The sequence below is a fragment of the Camelus bactrianus genome, chromosome 9 (genome assembly GCF_048773025.1).
Source record: "Camelus bactrianus isolate YW-2024 breed Bactrian camel chromosome 9, ASM4877302v1, whole genome shotgun sequence".
Classification (NCBI taxonomy): Eukaryota; Metazoa; Chordata; class Mammalia; order Artiodactyla; family Camelidae; genus Camelus; species Camelus bactrianus.
The window spans coordinates 27618277-27634849 of NC_133547.1; the positions used below are offsets into that span (position 1 = coordinate 27618277).

At 53.6% G+C, this 16573-nt stretch overlaps 1 protein-coding gene across 3 annotated transcripts; it reads right to left on the bottom strand.

Annotated features, from left to right (window-relative positions):
• Positions 1 to 1670: 1670 nt before the first annotated feature.
• On the bottom strand, positions 1671 to 12382 carry GFI1 (growth factor independent 1 transcriptional repressor). Of its 3 annotated transcripts, XM_074369956.1 has the most exons (8): positions 12238 to 12340; positions 10649 to 12017; positions 9608 to 9821; positions 9106 to 9288; positions 6876 to 7357; positions 6611 to 6748; positions 5410 to 5575; positions 1671 to 3057 (listed from the first exon to the last, which is right to left on the bottom strand). In XM_074369956.1, exons 3-8 carry the CDS (start codon positions 9720 to 9722, stop codon positions 2879 to 2881), a joined length of 1263 nt encoding a protein of 420 aa, XP_074226057.1. In that variant the 5' UTR covers positions 9723 to 9821; positions 10649 to 12017; positions 12238 to 12340; the 3' UTR covers positions 1671 to 2878. The 3 variants fall into 3 exon arrangements, with proteins under 3 accessions (XP_074226057.1, XP_074226056.1, XP_074226058.1); XM_074369955.1 differs by lacking the exon at positions 10649 to 12017 and having other exon boundaries at positions 12238 to 12382; XM_074369957.1 differs by lacking the exons at positions 10649 to 12017; positions 12238 to 12340 and having other exon boundaries at positions 9608 to 10011.
• Between the last annotated feature and the right edge of the window lie 4191 nt (positions 12383 to 16573).

Here is a 16573-nt window from a genome sequence, read left to right on the forward strand (position 1 = left end):
CTATTTTTAATGGAGTCAAGTAATAACATTAAGAGAGATATTTGCAATCTTCAAATTTCACACAGTAACAGACACAGTAATTTGTTTTGATTCTGAACTGAGGATATCAAGATACATTTTTTTCCCAAAAAGAGCATAGTATTAAAATCAAAATTAAAATTGTACATTTATAGCATAACAAGGGATTATGAAAATGGACCAAGTTCTAAATGTCATAATCAGAGAGCAAGACCGGGCAGGTAACTAGATTTCAATCAATTCTACTTACCCCACAATGGGACTTCTTTACTCTTCAAGGCAGGTTGGAAATAATCAACCAGTACTTATGGTGAATCCTGTGAGAAGGTCGTTTGTGATCTTTATTCGCCGGGAACTTTGTTTCCCAGGACACCAGGGAGAGGTACCTGGATGCTGCAGCTGTTCACCTAACAGTTCTGGGAAATTCTCTTAAATTGCATTATAGAGTGAACAAATTCCAGTTTTGAATGCGAGTAAACTGACATGGAAAGACATGGTGTTGAAAACCAAGCGAGGACGGCCAAGCACCGAGATTGAGAGACCGGGGAAAAGTGGCGTCAAGGCCCCCCTTACCCACCAACCCAGGGAGTGGCCTTGTGTTCTGTTTGCTTTCTTGGTTCTCAAGCAATTTCTCTTCCCTCTGTGCTGTAGAGAGCAGAGCCAGCCAGGATGAAGCAGGAGTTTTTATTTTCTCTGCTTGCTCACTTAGCACCTCAGCAAGTATTGCTCAGTTTCCTCCTGGGCTCCAGGCACTGTCCCAGGAGCTGAAGTGACCACGTACATTAAGCTCTACAGGCCACTGTGTTGGCTGCTGGATGCTCAGCACCTAGAACAGTGCCAGGCACACCCTAGGTGCTCAGTCATACGGAAGAAATCGGTTTGAATAGAAACGGACAGTCTGCTGACGGTCGCCAACGCCACGCGTGCCCTGGCAGGAAGAGCTAGCGCACAGGCAGCTGGGACTCAGGCCAGGCGGGCCCTTATTCTGGTTTCATTCTATGAGAGGACTGATTTACGCAAGAAACTCGCACAGGTGGGAGAGAGCCAGAAATAACCCAGACCCCGATTTACTGACCCTCGTCAGTCTTCAGACTTAAACTCGCCTCAGGTGAGGCAGCTCGTCAGTCTCAGGTACTGCCTCCCCCCTCCAGTCTCCACGGAATCAGAGTGGTCAAGGCTGAACTGGGATGACAGGACCCTGTCTTCCCCTTACGGTCAAGGGAACCAGTATCGGGAAGGTCAGTGGGTTTGCCAGAGTCACAGGGTGTGCTGGTGATGGCACCGTGACTAAGACTCAGTCTCTAGACTTAAGGCTTGCGATGTCTTTATTCATATGGGAGCCTTCTAGCCTGTTTAAAAACAAAACAAAACAACGGAAGCTCTCAGAATAAAGAGCCTATGCATGTGTGGGAGAACAGGGATTCTGCATGGCAGGCACTCAGGTTTGTACACCTCGCTTTCCTGCTGAGAAGAAGGCACAGAAGGAAACAAAAAGGCACGTGAAAACCAGAGCACTGGAGTTCACTCTCCTCTGGACGCTGCGTGTCTGCTTTACTCGTACACTCCGCTCCAGTTTCCTCCAGTGCCAGCTCCCCCTGCAGACGAACACAAAGGTCTTTCCCAAATTCCCTGCCTAAATGAAAAGCAATATGTAAGAGTCTTAATACTTTATTAACTTAAAACATCACTCTAATAAATATGTATTAACAAACATAATGCACTCCAGAAGGTTTAAAAACATTTAGAAACTTCAACAAAGTAAAAATACCACTTTTTGTCTCTTACATATGGAGGGTTCAAAGAGTTGAAGACAGAGCCTTCACTCCCACATGCCTGTTAGCTTAGACATCTTAAAAATACCAGTTTAACAATAAAAAAACTGAATATACACACGAGAACCTTTGAACTATCTGTTCAGCTATTTTTCAATTTGCTTGATAAAATCCAAACGGTGAGAATGGTAGATTCAACATTCTATTTTGTCTTCTTAGAATTCCTTTGGAGAGAAAGAACAGACCCAGCTACCTGCAGGTGTGACGGTTAGCTTTTCGAAGGGCAGAGGCCAAGGCTGAGACTTTACTCTCTGGCTCCCCAGTACCCAGCACAGGACCTGGTACCGTGGTAACTGGTGGTCGGGAGCATTTGCTAAGTAAATGGACGCATCGTGTCCAAAGGCATCACTCTGTGCTTCCACCGCCTCTGAGGAAGCCTCCACAGGCCTCCTGCAGGGAGGACCTCTAATCTCTCACCACCAAGTCCACTGTTCTTCTGCTCCTTCTTAGGGCAGGCACGACAGTGGATCTTGTAATTTCAAAAGTAGGACAGTCCTTCCCCAAGTCAGTTTCTGAACCAGTCTTCAAACGGGAGAAAGGATTCCTCCGAGCTTCGTAGGCAGCACCCAACAGGAAGGGGTTGACAGACTCCCCAGAAGAGTAACAGCAAAACACTTGTTCTTCATTCTAGACAAAACATTAGCACGTGTCTGCCTTGCAAATGGTCGTCCCTCCTCTTCCATGCACATGTGTAGAGCAGGTCAGAGAAGGAGGGAAGCAAGCTTAAGGACCACCCTATCTGCCTGTGGGACAGGGCTGGAGTGGGAAGGGCTGTAAGGCCCAAAGTTTTATCTGATCACCTCTCGACTTTGAGACTGCAGGAGTGGAGAAGCCTATTTGGTGTGTCCAAAGGGCAGTGAGTCATTTGGTTCCCACTCCAGGCTGAGCTTTGAAAGGGTAACATCCCCTCTGGCGGCTCCAGGGAGGAGGGTGAAGGGGGATCTCGCTGGTGGGATCTGCGGAAGCTGCTGGTGGCAAGTGGGGGCTGCCCTCCGTAGTGTTGTGTAGCTGTGCATGCGGCCAGGTGCTCATTTGAGCCCGTGCTGTGTCTCCCGGTGCCGCCTGAGGTCCACCTTCCTCTGGAAGCCCTTCCCACACAGGTCGCAGCCGAAGGGCTTGAAGCCTGTGTGCTTGCGGCTGTGGGTGATGAGGTTGGAGCTCTGGCTGAACGCCTTGCCGCACACCTGGCATTTGTGGGGCTTCTCACCTACCGGGATGGAATGGGGGAGGGGAGGAAGCGTGAGTCTGTGATGAGCTAGGGGGGACTCACTGTGACCCACATGCTCTCGGCAGCAGCTGGCTGCACCTCAGTCTATGGCCCTCAAGCAGCTTGGAGGGTGACATGGGCGGCAACGCGAGTCCCGGGAAGCCATGGGCACGCCAGGGGAAAGGGAGACTTTCTGAGCCGGGGTTCCCAGCCAGAGGCCTCAAACCGTTTCCTGCTAAACGGAAACAGAGCAGAGGCCACGTGCCCTCCCCAGACTCGCAGCTGAATCTAGCCCGGGAGGACTCCCCTGACTTCAGAAGCAGAGAGCTCCCATGGCAGGTGTTCAGCACAAGGCGGGGGGGGGGGGGGGGGCGGGGGGGCAGGGGTTGCTGACTTTCAAACCATGTGACTGTTCTATTTGAGAGGAAGTTTTCAAATCTGAGTTTCCAAGTGGGTGTCGGTTTGAATGGACCAGTGAGCCAGCCTGCCTTCTTGCTCTTGGAGGACAACAGAATGTATCAGAAGTACGGGCATTTCTCAAAGTCCTATTTTAAAATCTACATCTGGTCCCAAGGCACTTTTTAAGGTAGCTGACACTTTTCAATCTTGATTTTACTTTCTTTCCATGAGGTTAATCACAGGATTCTTTATATACCAGCAACTCTTTACCATTGATTAATAAATAACAGAAACTAGGTTGTATTTTTCCAATAGATGTGCTGTTTAACATTTGGGAAATAGGATGATTTTTCAAATAGCCTCACCATGGAACTATGGTCAGAGCTTGGCATTAGAAAAAAATGCAAAATTGATGAAGTTTGTTTTGCTGTACCCCTTTCTATCTTCATGCTTCAGATTCCTTTGATAAGGAACCACCCATCAAAACATATCCTATCCCCTTAGGGTTAAACAAATCTGAGAAACAAATTCTAACTCTAATGTAAATGTTTGATAAGGGTTTAATGTTCCATTCAGTCAAGATCTTAGTTGCATTTTGGTAAGTGCCTTGAATATCTTTACTCAAAAGGAGTGAGTTACACGGAAATTTCAGGCAAGGGGGCATGATTAAAGTAGGATATTTTTCTAGATTTTCTGATGAGGGCTTCTAAATGCCCAAGCATATTTACAAACATCAATGCTGGTTGTTTGGGACACACTGCAATTTATTTTAAGTCAGTATTCATATTCTGAAGCAAAATAAAATTACAGGTCTCATATATCTCTTATAAATGCTTTGTTGACTATTAAAGAGAGTGCTCCTGGCCTTCAAACCACACCACACACAATCAGAATGTTAGGGAAAGATACCAGGAGCGGAAGCCAGAGCATTCCAGAGCCCCATGACTTAGTCTCAGTCCGACCTTTGGTAAATCATTCCATTTTTCTGAGTTTCGGGATGGTAAGAGCAGCTCCTTGTACTTTATAGGACGGCAGGGAGAATCAAATAAAGTGATAGATCTGAAAGCACTTTGTAAACGACAAAGCATTATAATAGGTAAAGAATCGCGACTATTATGCAGAACTTGCTGATGTTTTGAGGAAGGCTGATATTATGTGGATGGAAGCTCTCTATACCTATCAATCCCCTTGACTCTGACAGTAGAAGGCAATAAACGAGGGTCAAGAGCTCAGACGTCTGAGAGCAGACAGACCTGAATTTAAGTCCTGGCCCTGCTACTTGCTAGCAGTATGGCCCCGGGGCAAGTTACCTAACCCTTCTGTGCCTCATTTTCCTCATCGATAAAATGGGGGTAAGGAATAGTCTCTGTCTCCCTGAGTTGCTGTGAGCATAAAATGAGATAATGCATTTAAAAAGTGCTTAGCAGAAAGCCCAGTAATTTCCTCCCCAATCAGAATAATTGGTCAGACTCCTAAAAATGCAGCCAACAGGCCACATGTCAGTCCCTCCCCCCCAAAAGCTGGGTGGTAGCCTAGAGAAAGCCTCAGTCTCTAGGTGAACATTTAGAGCAACGCTCTGAAAGGACCAGGGAGCTTCATATTTCACCTAGAGCAGGCAGCAGTTGGAGCAGCTGCTAAACTAGTGGAAAATATTCTTTGCAAGGATAGAGAACCTGCAGCTGAGCTGCTGAGTGGCTCTTCAGCTACAACCCCAAATCAAGGCCCCTCTGGGGAGAACCAGGTATGTAAGTGAACCTAAAAGAATCTGCCTCCTTGTTTTCTGTAATGCGCTGCAGTGATTAACTCCATCTGGAAGGCCCACATCCTCCAATCATTCCAGGAACAGAATATCACAAAGGAGGTGAATCACGCTGGCCTCGGGGAGACGAACAACAGCCCCCACCGCCCATCCCTCACCAGGGGCTTCTTCCAAGCCGAGGGCCTTCAGCTCACCCGTGTGGATGAAGGTGTGTTTCTTCATGTCGGACTTCTGGTGGAACCTCTTGCCACAGTACTGACAGGGGTAGGGCCGGGTGTCTGAGTGGATGAGCAGGTGTGTGGACAGCGTAGACGACCTCTTGAAGCTCTTGCCACAGATCTTACAGTCAAAGCTCCGTTCCTGTGGAGAGAAAGATGTGGCACGCCTAGTGCAACCATCTAGGCCGCCATTCCCCCCGCCCCCAACCTGCCCCGAAGTCCCCAACGCCAGGGCTCTGCCTGCCTTCAGACTGCCCTTCCACGTGGCCTGCCCCATCATCTTCGCTCCCCCTCGCTGACTTCCAGCCTCCACCCTCCCCACCCTAATCCTCTACGCCTTCAACACGTTTTCCACCCAAACACTTTTCACCCGCAACCCTCCACACCCCATGGCAATGATATATCCCCACCCTGCTTGTTTGACACCTGTTTACAAACACTTCTCCACCCTCCTCAACAGGAGGCTCAGACCTCAGGCACTGGAGTTGCCCCCACCAGCCAGTGTAGGCACTGAAGGAGATGGGAAATACTCTTTTTAGTAAGTAAGCCTCTGTAAGTAAGCATTCTCCTGCCGCAGTTCCTGTGTGCTTGTTTGCTTTCCCACCACTATCTCTCAGCCAAACTTCTATCTCCAGTAGGGGCGTCCTGTCGGAGACCCAGTGTGTTACTGAATTCTTACATGCCCAGCACCTGGAAGTTGGGCAACAAAGTTTTTATAAATGAATAAACGAAAGAACAGCAGGACAAACACTGGACGCTATAAATAAGCGGAGATTCCTTCTTTTCAGTCGGGAGGAGTCGGTGCAGATTAAGTGACTGCCATTTGATGAAAAGGAAGGAGGCCAAGAAACGCAGCTAATAAATCTGATGTATCAGCTGCAAGAGCGCATACAAGACCTTCTCAAACCCAAAGTCATGATGCGGATCACATTCTGGAGGCTCACAATGATGTGACACCAAACTCTAGGGCTGCCTCGAGGCCTGAGCCGGCCACCAGGCGCCTTCCCTGCACGCCTACGTCCAAGCAGAGGGCCACGGCGGAGGAGACGGGGGCAGTCCCGGGGAAGTCCAGGGAGAGAGCTGCCGAGCGGAGGGCGGCGGGCGCTGCGCAGGGAAGCGGCGCTGCCCGCCCGCGGAAACCTGGGCGGCGCGGCGCGGCCGTGCGCCCCGCGCTTACCTGCGAGTGCACGGCCTTGTGCTGCTCCAGGCTCACCGCGTGCCCGAAGGTCTTGCCGCACATCTCGCACGCGAACGGTCTCGTGCCGCTGTGGGACCTGCGCACGTGCACCTCGAGCCCGTGCGGTGTGGAGAACACCTGAGGCGGGTGGGGCCGGGAGAGGGCGCTGAGCGGGGCCGAGGAGCGCGGGCGCGGGAGGGGGGCCGGGGGGGGGGGGGGCGGCGCGGGCACGGGGCCGGGCAGGCCAGGCGCGCGGGGGCCTCACCTTGCTGCACTTGATGCACTTGTAGGAGCCGCCGCCCAGCAGCAGGCGGGTGCACAGCAGCTCCGACTCCACCTTGACGCCGGCGCCCTGGTCTGCGTGCAGCCCGTGGCCGCGCCCCTGGTACAGCACGCCCGCCGCCGGCCTCTCGTACAGTCCTGTCGCCGCGGGTCCGAAGTCGCCGTAGAGGCCCGGGCCCGCGCCGCCGGCAGCGCCGCTCCCCGCGCCGCCTCCCCCGGGCGCCCCGGCGCCCGCGCCGCCCGCAGCCCGCTCCGGGCCGTACAGCGCCGCGGGGTGGCCTGGCTCCGGGGCGCGCTCGCAGAAGAGGCCCAGGCCGGCGCCGCGCTCCAGGGCCGCGCAAGGCCGGCAGCTCTGCACCAGGTGCCGCAGGTCGGAGCCCGCCAGGCCGCTCCACGAGTACGGCTTGAAGGGCAGCGCGAAGGGCTGAGCCTCGTCCAGCGACGGGCACACCGACTTCTCCGAGGCTGTGGAGGCACGAGGGGGTGTCCAGTCAGATCGGGCTTAAAACCGCGGAGCGGAAGCCGCCCGGCGGCGTCGGCCAGGCGGCGTGTCTGCGGACTGCCCGGCACCCAGCATTTGTGCCGCAGCCCTGCGCCCGGCGCCGCGCTGGGTGCCAAAAACGCCCCCAGGATCCAACACGGGCCGGTCCCTGGGGCCTTGAGGACCCTTGGAGGCAGCCAAGCAAGCAAACAGAAAATTAAAATGACACCAAGTGAGGAGAGAGGTAAATTCCGTGCCAGGTTAAGAGCGTCCTTTCTGGCCGGACCAGCACACCTTGTGCTCCCGCAGAGAAAGGCGCGACTCGCTTCAAAGCAGCTCTGAGCCGAGCGGACCTGTGCGGGAGGAGGCGGCGGCCGCCCCCGCCCTGGAAAGCGCCCGTGGGCGGGCGCTCTCCCGGCCCCTGCGTGTGGTGTTCCCACCCCGTCCTTTTTCTTTCCCGGAATCGATGAGGGAAGAAGAGGAGCAATAAATGCGGCCCGGCCAACCCTAGACGTGTCTGTCTAGGGGGCGGGGTGGGGGGTGGGGGGGACGAGAAGGCGTTAACATTCCGCAAAGTAAGTAAATACCCAGTGCAGGTAGCAAAGGGGCAGCTGGAAGAAGCCTTGGGTCTTGAACTGCCTGCCAAGTACTTCCATTCCCATTCTTGTCATAGTTTGACAGGAGAAAACCCCACAAATTTCTTAGAGAATAATTTACAATTTAAGGTTTGGCCACCTCCTGCAAGGCGACCAGCTTTGCGAATTCGCGGCCTTCTGCACCCCCACCCGTGTAAATGTTGCTAAAACCAGAAACCCAGTATGTACTTTTCTCTAACTGCATATGGATTTACAAATCAAATCTGTTCACACACACCGCAGAGTGCAGTCCAGGCTGGCCGCTTCAGTAAGAAGCTGCGCTTTGAGTTTCCGTCAGAGATTCCTGCGGCACTCAGGCCTTGCGGGACGGTGTCCTGCACAGCCGAGAAGGACTCTCGGGCCGCCAGATCCCAGACGGACTCTCTGGAGCTACGGCTTTAGCCACGTCGATCACTGAGCGTGGGATGGGGCTGGGGATATCTTTTAAAACTGTTAAATGAGATCTGGAAATAACTAGCCTTTGGCTCTCCTTCCGGCACCCACAATTCGCCCCCACCCAAAGTGCAGTCACTCAGTTTGCGAGAGACTCGGTTGCTGGCTGTAAATGAAACCCGTAGGTTGGTCCGCAAGGCTGGGCTAAGCCGGCAGAACGAAAAATGAAATAGGCCCCCAATCCATGCCTGCGAAGACATAGCAGGGAGCCGAGATTTTGATCCTGGACCAGTCCCTTCCGCTTGGCGCCTAGCTAGCTCCGTCAGGTCCAGCGCCACGGGAGAGAGCATAATTTTTAAACGCAACGACTCTTTTCTCTCAGACTGCCCAGGTCTCCGTCGGAGACTTTGGGGTCTGGATCCTGGGATCTCAGCTCTTTCTAAACAATCAGCTCTGGTCGGAAAACGAAAAGTCGACGTTGCTGCCTGAGACGACTTATTTATTTTCTCTCACCCACCGGCTCGGTGCAAACAAATGTTAGCAATGCACAGCCCAGGTCCCACTGCCTCCGATCCAGACCCCAGACCCTGCAAGCAGGCTCTTAGTCGTAGAGAACCCGGCGCCTCCCTATTTAGCCTTTCTGTGCCCGAAGTCGCGCGGGTTCATTCTTTACGCGGGGTCCGTGCCTCCCAAAGGTTCCCTACCTGGAGACACAGAGGGCGACGGAGGCCTCCAGAAGTCTTCAAACTCGGAGCTCCGATCGCACACGCTGCCCTCACAGCTGCCAGGGGACGCGGAGGCTCTGTCAGGGGCCTCGGTCAGCTGAGACTCGGGGGACAAACGGCCCCGGGGCTCCGCCTTGGCCCCACCTGCGCTCGAGGTGCTGTCTGCGGAGAGGAGGCAGGATAGGGACTCAGGCTGGGTCTGGTGGGCTTGATGGCTTTTAAGTGGTGGCCCCCCAGACAGTGGCACCTGGGCTCCCTCTTCTCACCCCAGACCTGGCCGGAACACTCCGGGATCCAGGAGCGGGAGCAGAGAGGCCTTGGCACCTAGGCGACAAGGCCGGAAGGAACCCGAACGGTAGGAAACCAAAAAAGGGCAGTAAAGGGGCGTCAGGATGCCCTTCCCGGTTCCTGAGGGATGCTGTAGCGGGGCGCAGTCTGTGGCCCCGGAAGCAGCCCGGCCCAGCGCGCGAGCGCCCCGCACCTGCTCCGCCCGGCGCCAGCACATTCTCCAGGCGAAGAGAATAGTCGGGTCCCGGGGAGCGCGGCTGGTGGTAACTGTGAGCCTTCTTGCTCTTGACAAGGAACGAACGCGGCATGGTGGTCGGGCGCGCTCCCCACTCGGTTCCAAGGGTTCCTGAAGCCGCAGTCAGCCCACCGTTACCCGAATTCTTGCTCAGCCCCAGCCAGGCGGAGACCTGCGAGAGGAGAACAGGGTAGAAACGCAGGGTCAGCGCGCTCCGGGGCCCGGGACTGGGCAGCCGAGCAGAGAGAGAGCTCGGGCCGGGGAGGAGGGAAGAAGGCCCGGGGGAGGTGGGGCTTGCCCCCCCCTGCACTACGCTCACCAGGTGGCACTCGGACAGGTGGCGCGAGCCCGCCGCCGCCACAGCTCATCAGTGAAACCCTTCCCCGGGCCCACACTCAGGCCTCTTCCTTCTGTCTTGCCCACGCCCCTCGGCCCCTCCCCTTCCCTAGCAAAACTCGCTCTGGTAATCAAACTCTCGGAAAGCCGATGTCCCCAACGGGCCAGTTACCCCGACTCAACCACTCACTGGCTGCCTGGGTCTGCTTTTCGTACGGGGAGGAAGGAGTAGAAGCGCAGGTCAGTTTAGGGCGAGGGGATGTGTCGATGGCCGCAGACCGGGTTGAGGCAAAGTGCCAAGCCCTCCAAGAGCCAGTTACAGACTTCAGTGAAAGGGGGCAGGGACGCGACACCTCGGGCTGGCTTTAGAGCCGGGTTGAGGGGACAGCAGCAGAAGGCCTGGGGCCATTAAAGGCCGAAGATAGGAGTCAGGGAGGTAGTGTGCAGGTGGCAAAGGACCGACCCCTGCACCAAGAAGTCGCTTCCCAGCGATCTTGATCGGCGCTCACTCGTGCCCCACGCAGGAGAAACGTTGGCTTGGAGACGCGAGTGCAGAGGTAACAGGCAGGGTTCGGGACAAGACACCCCAGACTATGGAGATCTAACCTCGGAAACCAAGTCATGGGAAAAAGCACTTTCCGTTCTGCTCACCAAAAACCTTACCCTGGGGAAGTCGAGCCGGATTCGCGCGCGGTGGCTGGGAAACGCGCGGTGTCCGGAGTCCGCGGAGAACCAACAGTTTAGAGGACGCAGGAAAGCGCAGGGTGCTCCGGTAGTAGCCACAGAGCCGGGCTCCGGGCGCGGGCCTGGGAGGGAGCTGGCTGCCTGCTACACTGCTCTCATTAACCCCCCAATCAGTTCACATAATCCCGGGGTCGAAACCTGAGCCCGGCGGGGAGGCGGGGCAGCGCCTCCGGCTCCTGCTCTGGGCTCGATCCGGGGGCGGGACCAGGCGGGCTAGGAGGTATGGGCAAAACGAATCTGCCTTCCTCTCGGGGTGAAGGCGATGGGGGCCGGGTTCACATGCGAGCTACAAGCTCTTCGGGCGCCGCGGTTCTCCGAGGTCTTTGTCTAGTTCAGGGAGCAACAAGGGCGCTGGGCATCCCGGGCCGGAGCAGGACCCTCTCGTGCTCGTGCTTCGCGCGTTAGGCTGCCTGACCAGGGGCCGCGCGGCTCCCAGGGCAGGATGTAGGACAGGGTCTAGGTCTGCCCGCCGGCTCTCTGGGCTCAAAACGGGTTCTCTTCGCACGCCCTATTGCGTCCCCTTCCTCGGAGGAACAGTGGGGACAAGCTTGGGAGAAAAGACGGCTGGGACAAGTAGCGAAGTCCCAAGTGGCATCTCCCGCGTCCTAAACGCCAGGAGGCTCCTAGGGGTGAGGGTGCCTCCCTTTTGTGTCCGGGTCGGCCCCTAGGACCTGGGCTTCAGGGTGCTGGGCTGCCCTAGTGCGCGGTTCTGCCTTCATTTTCCCCTGAGCCCCGGCGTGAGCCCTTCGGTCGGCTGTATACTTAAACACCACAAACGCAAAACCCAATTTCTTAAACAACCATGAAACTCAGAGGAAAAGGAAAACTGGGTGAAAAAGTCCCGAGGGCCCTGCGGCCTGGGTCTGCGTTGGCGCGCAGCGGGCGGGGGCGGGGAGGCAGGGGGTGAGCTGCCGGCGCCACCGCTGAATCTAGGCTGGGACCGCGCGGGATCGTTCAGGCTGGCGCGGAAGCAGACCCCCGGCCCGGGCCGCGGCCCCGCGCCTCTCTCGCACCCCGGCTGGCTCTGTCTGTTCCTGGGAGGGTGGAATCGGTGGAGGAGCAGTAGGGCCGAGGGCTGAGCGCGTGGGAAGGCGACCTCTCGCAGCAGCTGGCGGCCAGGGGCGGAGCGGGGCGGGTCGGGCCCCTTAGCGCGCGCGGGCTGGCCGGGCCTGGCTTCACCGTCAGGTCCTGGGAAGGCGGGAGCGCGAGGTGCGGAGCGGGCAGCCTCCTGGGCCCAGTTGCCACTGCCTCCCGACTAGATGTTTCCTTCCCGGTGGATCTCGCGCCCCTGCAGAACTACCAACAGCCTGGCGCGCGTCCTTTGCGCCAGACCCCAGCCCCGCGGTGCGGGTCGCGCGGGGACCCAGAGGATAGCTCTCTCTGGGCTCCTCAAGGGCGGCCGGCCGCCGGTGGGAACCCCGCGGGGCCCTCTGGTCACCCCCGCAGTGCGGGCGCCCAGCCTGCTCCCGCGGCCGCCCCCGCCAGGGTGGGAGGTGCAGCGGACCTACCTGCGGGGTCAGGGCGCGGGCACCGAGCTCCGAGAGTTTTCAAACTGAGTTGCTTTCAGGAGAGACCGCGCTCTCTCTCTCTCTTTTTTAATCTCCTTCCGAGCTCAGCCCCCAAAGCCACAAGCTTCACTTCCTGAGCGTTAAGGAGCAACTCGCTTAGCCCTGTCAGGCCTCCCCCCCAATCCCCCCAGCCCCCGTCGGGCGGCGGGGCGCGCTCCTCCTTTGCGCAAGGGGGCAGGAGGCGGACGGGGGCCCGGCTTTTCCAGCCTCCCTCCCCATGTTTTCTCTGTGGGGCGGCGGGAGATGGGGAAACTCGGAGGGCCCAGAGACCCAGGCACTAGAAATGACTCGAAAGAAAATGAACTATTCTTGGCTCCTGGGAGACTTCCGCAGCGAGAAGAAGTCACAGATTCAGGACACAGATTGCTTGGAGCGCCGGCAGTGGGAGCGCCCTGCTCCAAGGAGGTCTCCCCGCCCATCTGTCCCGGGACACCCCCCCCCCAACCCCGCCGCCTGCTTGGGCTGCGTCGCCCCCGGGTCGGGACCGTGAATCACCGGCCCGCGGTGCCGCCGGCCTGGAGCCCGGCGAGTGGCCGCGGCGTCCGCAGAGCGAAACCTGCCCCGCGGCCCCGAAATAGCTTGTTGTGGAAACACTTCGGGATAAATACGCCCAGCAAGGCTGAAAATACCTTGACACCCAATCCCAGAGGTTTGCTCATTTCCCTTCGGATTTAGGTAATGGTTAAATTTGGAAGAGGTGGGCGAGCGCCGAGCCCCCGGCCGAGAGGGCGCTGGCGGCGCGTCCCGCGGGCGCCCGGCTGGGCTGGCGGGCGCGCCCTCCCCGCGCCGCGCACACCCGCGCTGGGCCGGGGCCGCTCGGCCGGCGGCTGTAGCTTCCGGTGGTTGGAGCTGCGAAATTAAAGACCGCGCGGGCGGCAGGGCGCGGGGGCCGAGGCGGCGGCGGCTCGACTGAGCCCGCCCTGCCCGGGCCAGCCGGGGAGAGCCGTGCCCCAGGCGCGGGCCCGCCGCCGCCTGCCGTCCGCCCAGGCGCTCGGTCCTGCGGGGAGCGGGGAGGCGCCGTCGAGGCACCGGCCTGCTGGTGACTGCGAAGTCGGCCCTCGCTGGGATGGTGCGTTCCCTGAGGGTAGGCAGCGGCTCTCAGCATTGTGTCCCCGGTAGGCTCGGAACACACGTCTGTGGGCTGAGCAAATGAATGAATGGCATTAATTAATCAATTCCATACTAGAACAGGAAAAAATTAAGACCTCACCCACAAAGAAACAAATGCAGCGACCTCCAACGCCAGAGTGCGTGTCATGATCCACAGCGTGGCCTGCGGTGTGTGCGTCAAGTCTACACCCTTTCCTGAGGGGCGCAGATACTGTTACAATGGGCTTGCTTTCCTAAATGAAATGAGGGGGTGTTTGATCACTGCTTCATGCACAACCATCTCCAGTGGCAGACACCGAGAGAGGGAGTGGTGCTCTTCAGTTCTTGCAAAATAATTTACTGATTTTTAGATTAATCCAAAGTTGTCATGGAAAAAAGGCCCTTAGAGCCCTTCCCTTAGAGAATGCTATTAAGAGTGATTTTTAATTTGCGTTGTAAACCTAAAGGCCTGTGGAAAATATTTGGTTGTTGCTGCAGTGCTTCAAGCATGTTTTAATAGTTTAGACGTTTTATACAGCAATGGCTGCACACCTACTATGTGCCTGGTGCCAGACTAGACACACATCTTGTCTGACTCGCTGTCCACTCTACACTTTGTTCACTTTCTTCATACACACTTTCTTTATAAATAAATGCACAGGTAAGCAATCTTAATCAGAAAGATTACAAATACTGAACTAGCTGAAGGGAAATTAAGGTCATTTTGTTAAAATTTTTGGTTTTTGTGTGTTTTGTCCCGGCCTAAGGTATAAAAATCTTAAAGCAGTCCAACATATAGCTTACTTTTTGTCCTCCTGTCTTATGCAAGAGCAGGAAAAAAAACTTAAAAAAAAAAGATAAATGGGACCTAAGAAAATTTATTATCAACCACGTTCTAGAGAAATGGCTGAACCATTTCCTTTGCACATTAGGAAGTTCAAAGTCAAGATTTCTTGAAAAGGTGCTGTGACTAGTTAATAGTTTAGTTGAGTGCTGCTATTTGAAGTCTCAAACACATAGGGAGACTGTGAAAGGGGCAAATAATCACCTTAGAATAAATCCCTTTCATTCAGAGTAAGTCTAGTTTTCTTGCTTCTTTGCCCTTCACAGTATCTGAGTTCACAGAGTGAAACTGGGGACTGGGACAAGAAAGGAGCAGGTGGGAGGCGGATAGCAACGAATCCCCCAATCCCCCGTTACATCTTCTATGTTATGAGCCATGTGCATGTATTACCGATTCAAATAAATAAATACGCATTACAAATATTCAACCATTGAGACTTGGTCATCTCTCAGGTGTGTAGTGTTGAAATGTGATTCCTACACCTAGGGGGAACAGAAGAGGAATGTAAGAAGAGGGGCCCCAGAGAGTTTAAGAAATTTGCCCAGGAGCAGCGAAGAGCCAGGAGTTGGAAGTGATGGTAGAACAAACCTGACTGTCCACTCCTCCAAACTACCTCTCATTTACTACTACACAGAGAGTGAAGGGAAAAAGACACCCCTCGCTCCTGAAAAGTACACACTTTTAAAGCTAGGAAGAACCCCTCCCTGCAAATGCTCCTTGGAACTGAAATAATGGTAAGTAGAATGTAGGCTTGGGGCATAATTTTCTATAATTACAGGTTTTCCAAAAAAAAGGATGTTAAGTTTTACTAATTTTGTCAATAATGTATTGTTATTAAATAGCAATAATAATATATCTGTAGATGCCAAATAACAAATGACCTTCATATGGCAAATATTTCCAAGCTCTGTCCAGTGGCCCATTTATTTCAAGCAGCATCTCATAAATCAGCATTTCCATACAACAAAAGATTTGACACATTTTAAAAAAGGAAATTTAACAGGATATTATCAGTATCTTTTTTTTCTCACAAAGATTTATAGTTACCATCTGTTTGAAGGAGGCATAGGAAGAATGGGTGATTCTGAAACCCCACAGAGGGGTGGTGCTCCCATCTTCAGCACACATTTCTGTGATGTTTGCATCATTTGGTCTTCATAGCAATGCTATCAGGAGGGGAAAGAGTCTGGGCTTTTTGTAGATGGTCATTTGTGGTATCAGTCTCTGTTCTGCCAGTTCCTAGCCTTGTGACCATAAACATTAGCTCTACTTACCCAGCCTCAGTTTCTCAGATGTTAAGTCAGAGTTCCTACCAGCCTTGTAAGCCCATGGAGAGGTCCTTTGATTTCCACACTCCCAGGCTCCTCTGGGCACCAAGATTGGAAGAATGCTCTCAGTAAGGGTGTCCGAGGTTTAACCTCCTTGTTCTGTGTCCTGATTCACTTTGGTCAACTTAGCATAAGTGAACTTTGTTACAGCAGTTTGTAGGGACTTGGATTTTTTTTTTTTCCTAATCAAAAGTCAGGGAGAAAATGAATCAATGATCTGTTTTCATTTTCAGATATTCTGTGGATTTATTTGGGGGAAAGTTAAATGGATAACTAACTTGTTTCAGAACTTAGTTTACCCATCTTTAAAACAAGAAATGCCTCCTGTGTATCAAATACCATGAGCTGTTGCTGAAGAGTAGCTGTGAGAGAGATACTGAAAGTAAAATCAATGTTTAATACACACAGTAAAAAGAAAAAAAATCACAGGATGGGATTAGGCACGAGACTCCTCTGTAAACAAGAGATTTTTTTCTATAAGAAGGTGGTGCTTTACTTTTAATATATTTTTATTGTCAATTATGTTAGATATAGTTTGATAAAGAAAATAAGAAATCCTAGTAAAACAACATTTCAGTATTTTTGCCCTGCTTCTTAAAAAGAAACAAAATGACTATAATCATACCATAGATACCAATGTGTAATCTGTTTTTTTCACTGAATATTGTGTTTTTTCCTATTCTCCAGATTTCCTCTAATTGAATAAAAAACTATTTTTAGTAAAAGTTATTTAAATAAAAATCATGGCATTCATATTTTATATTATCTTTTCTCATTCTCAGTTGCTATAAAAAGGGTTCTGTCAGCTAGATTGCTGTAACTCACTCAGTCACTCCTGTCTCAGTATTTACCTTGTCTTCATTTTGTACTATTTTTAATAATGCAATGGTAAGTTTTCTGGCTATTGCTTTGCCCACATTTTAAATTGTTCCTTAGAATGTATTGCTAGGTGTGGAATTTCTGAATCCAACGATGAATATTTTTTATGGCTCTTGATACGTACCAGAAAAAGTGT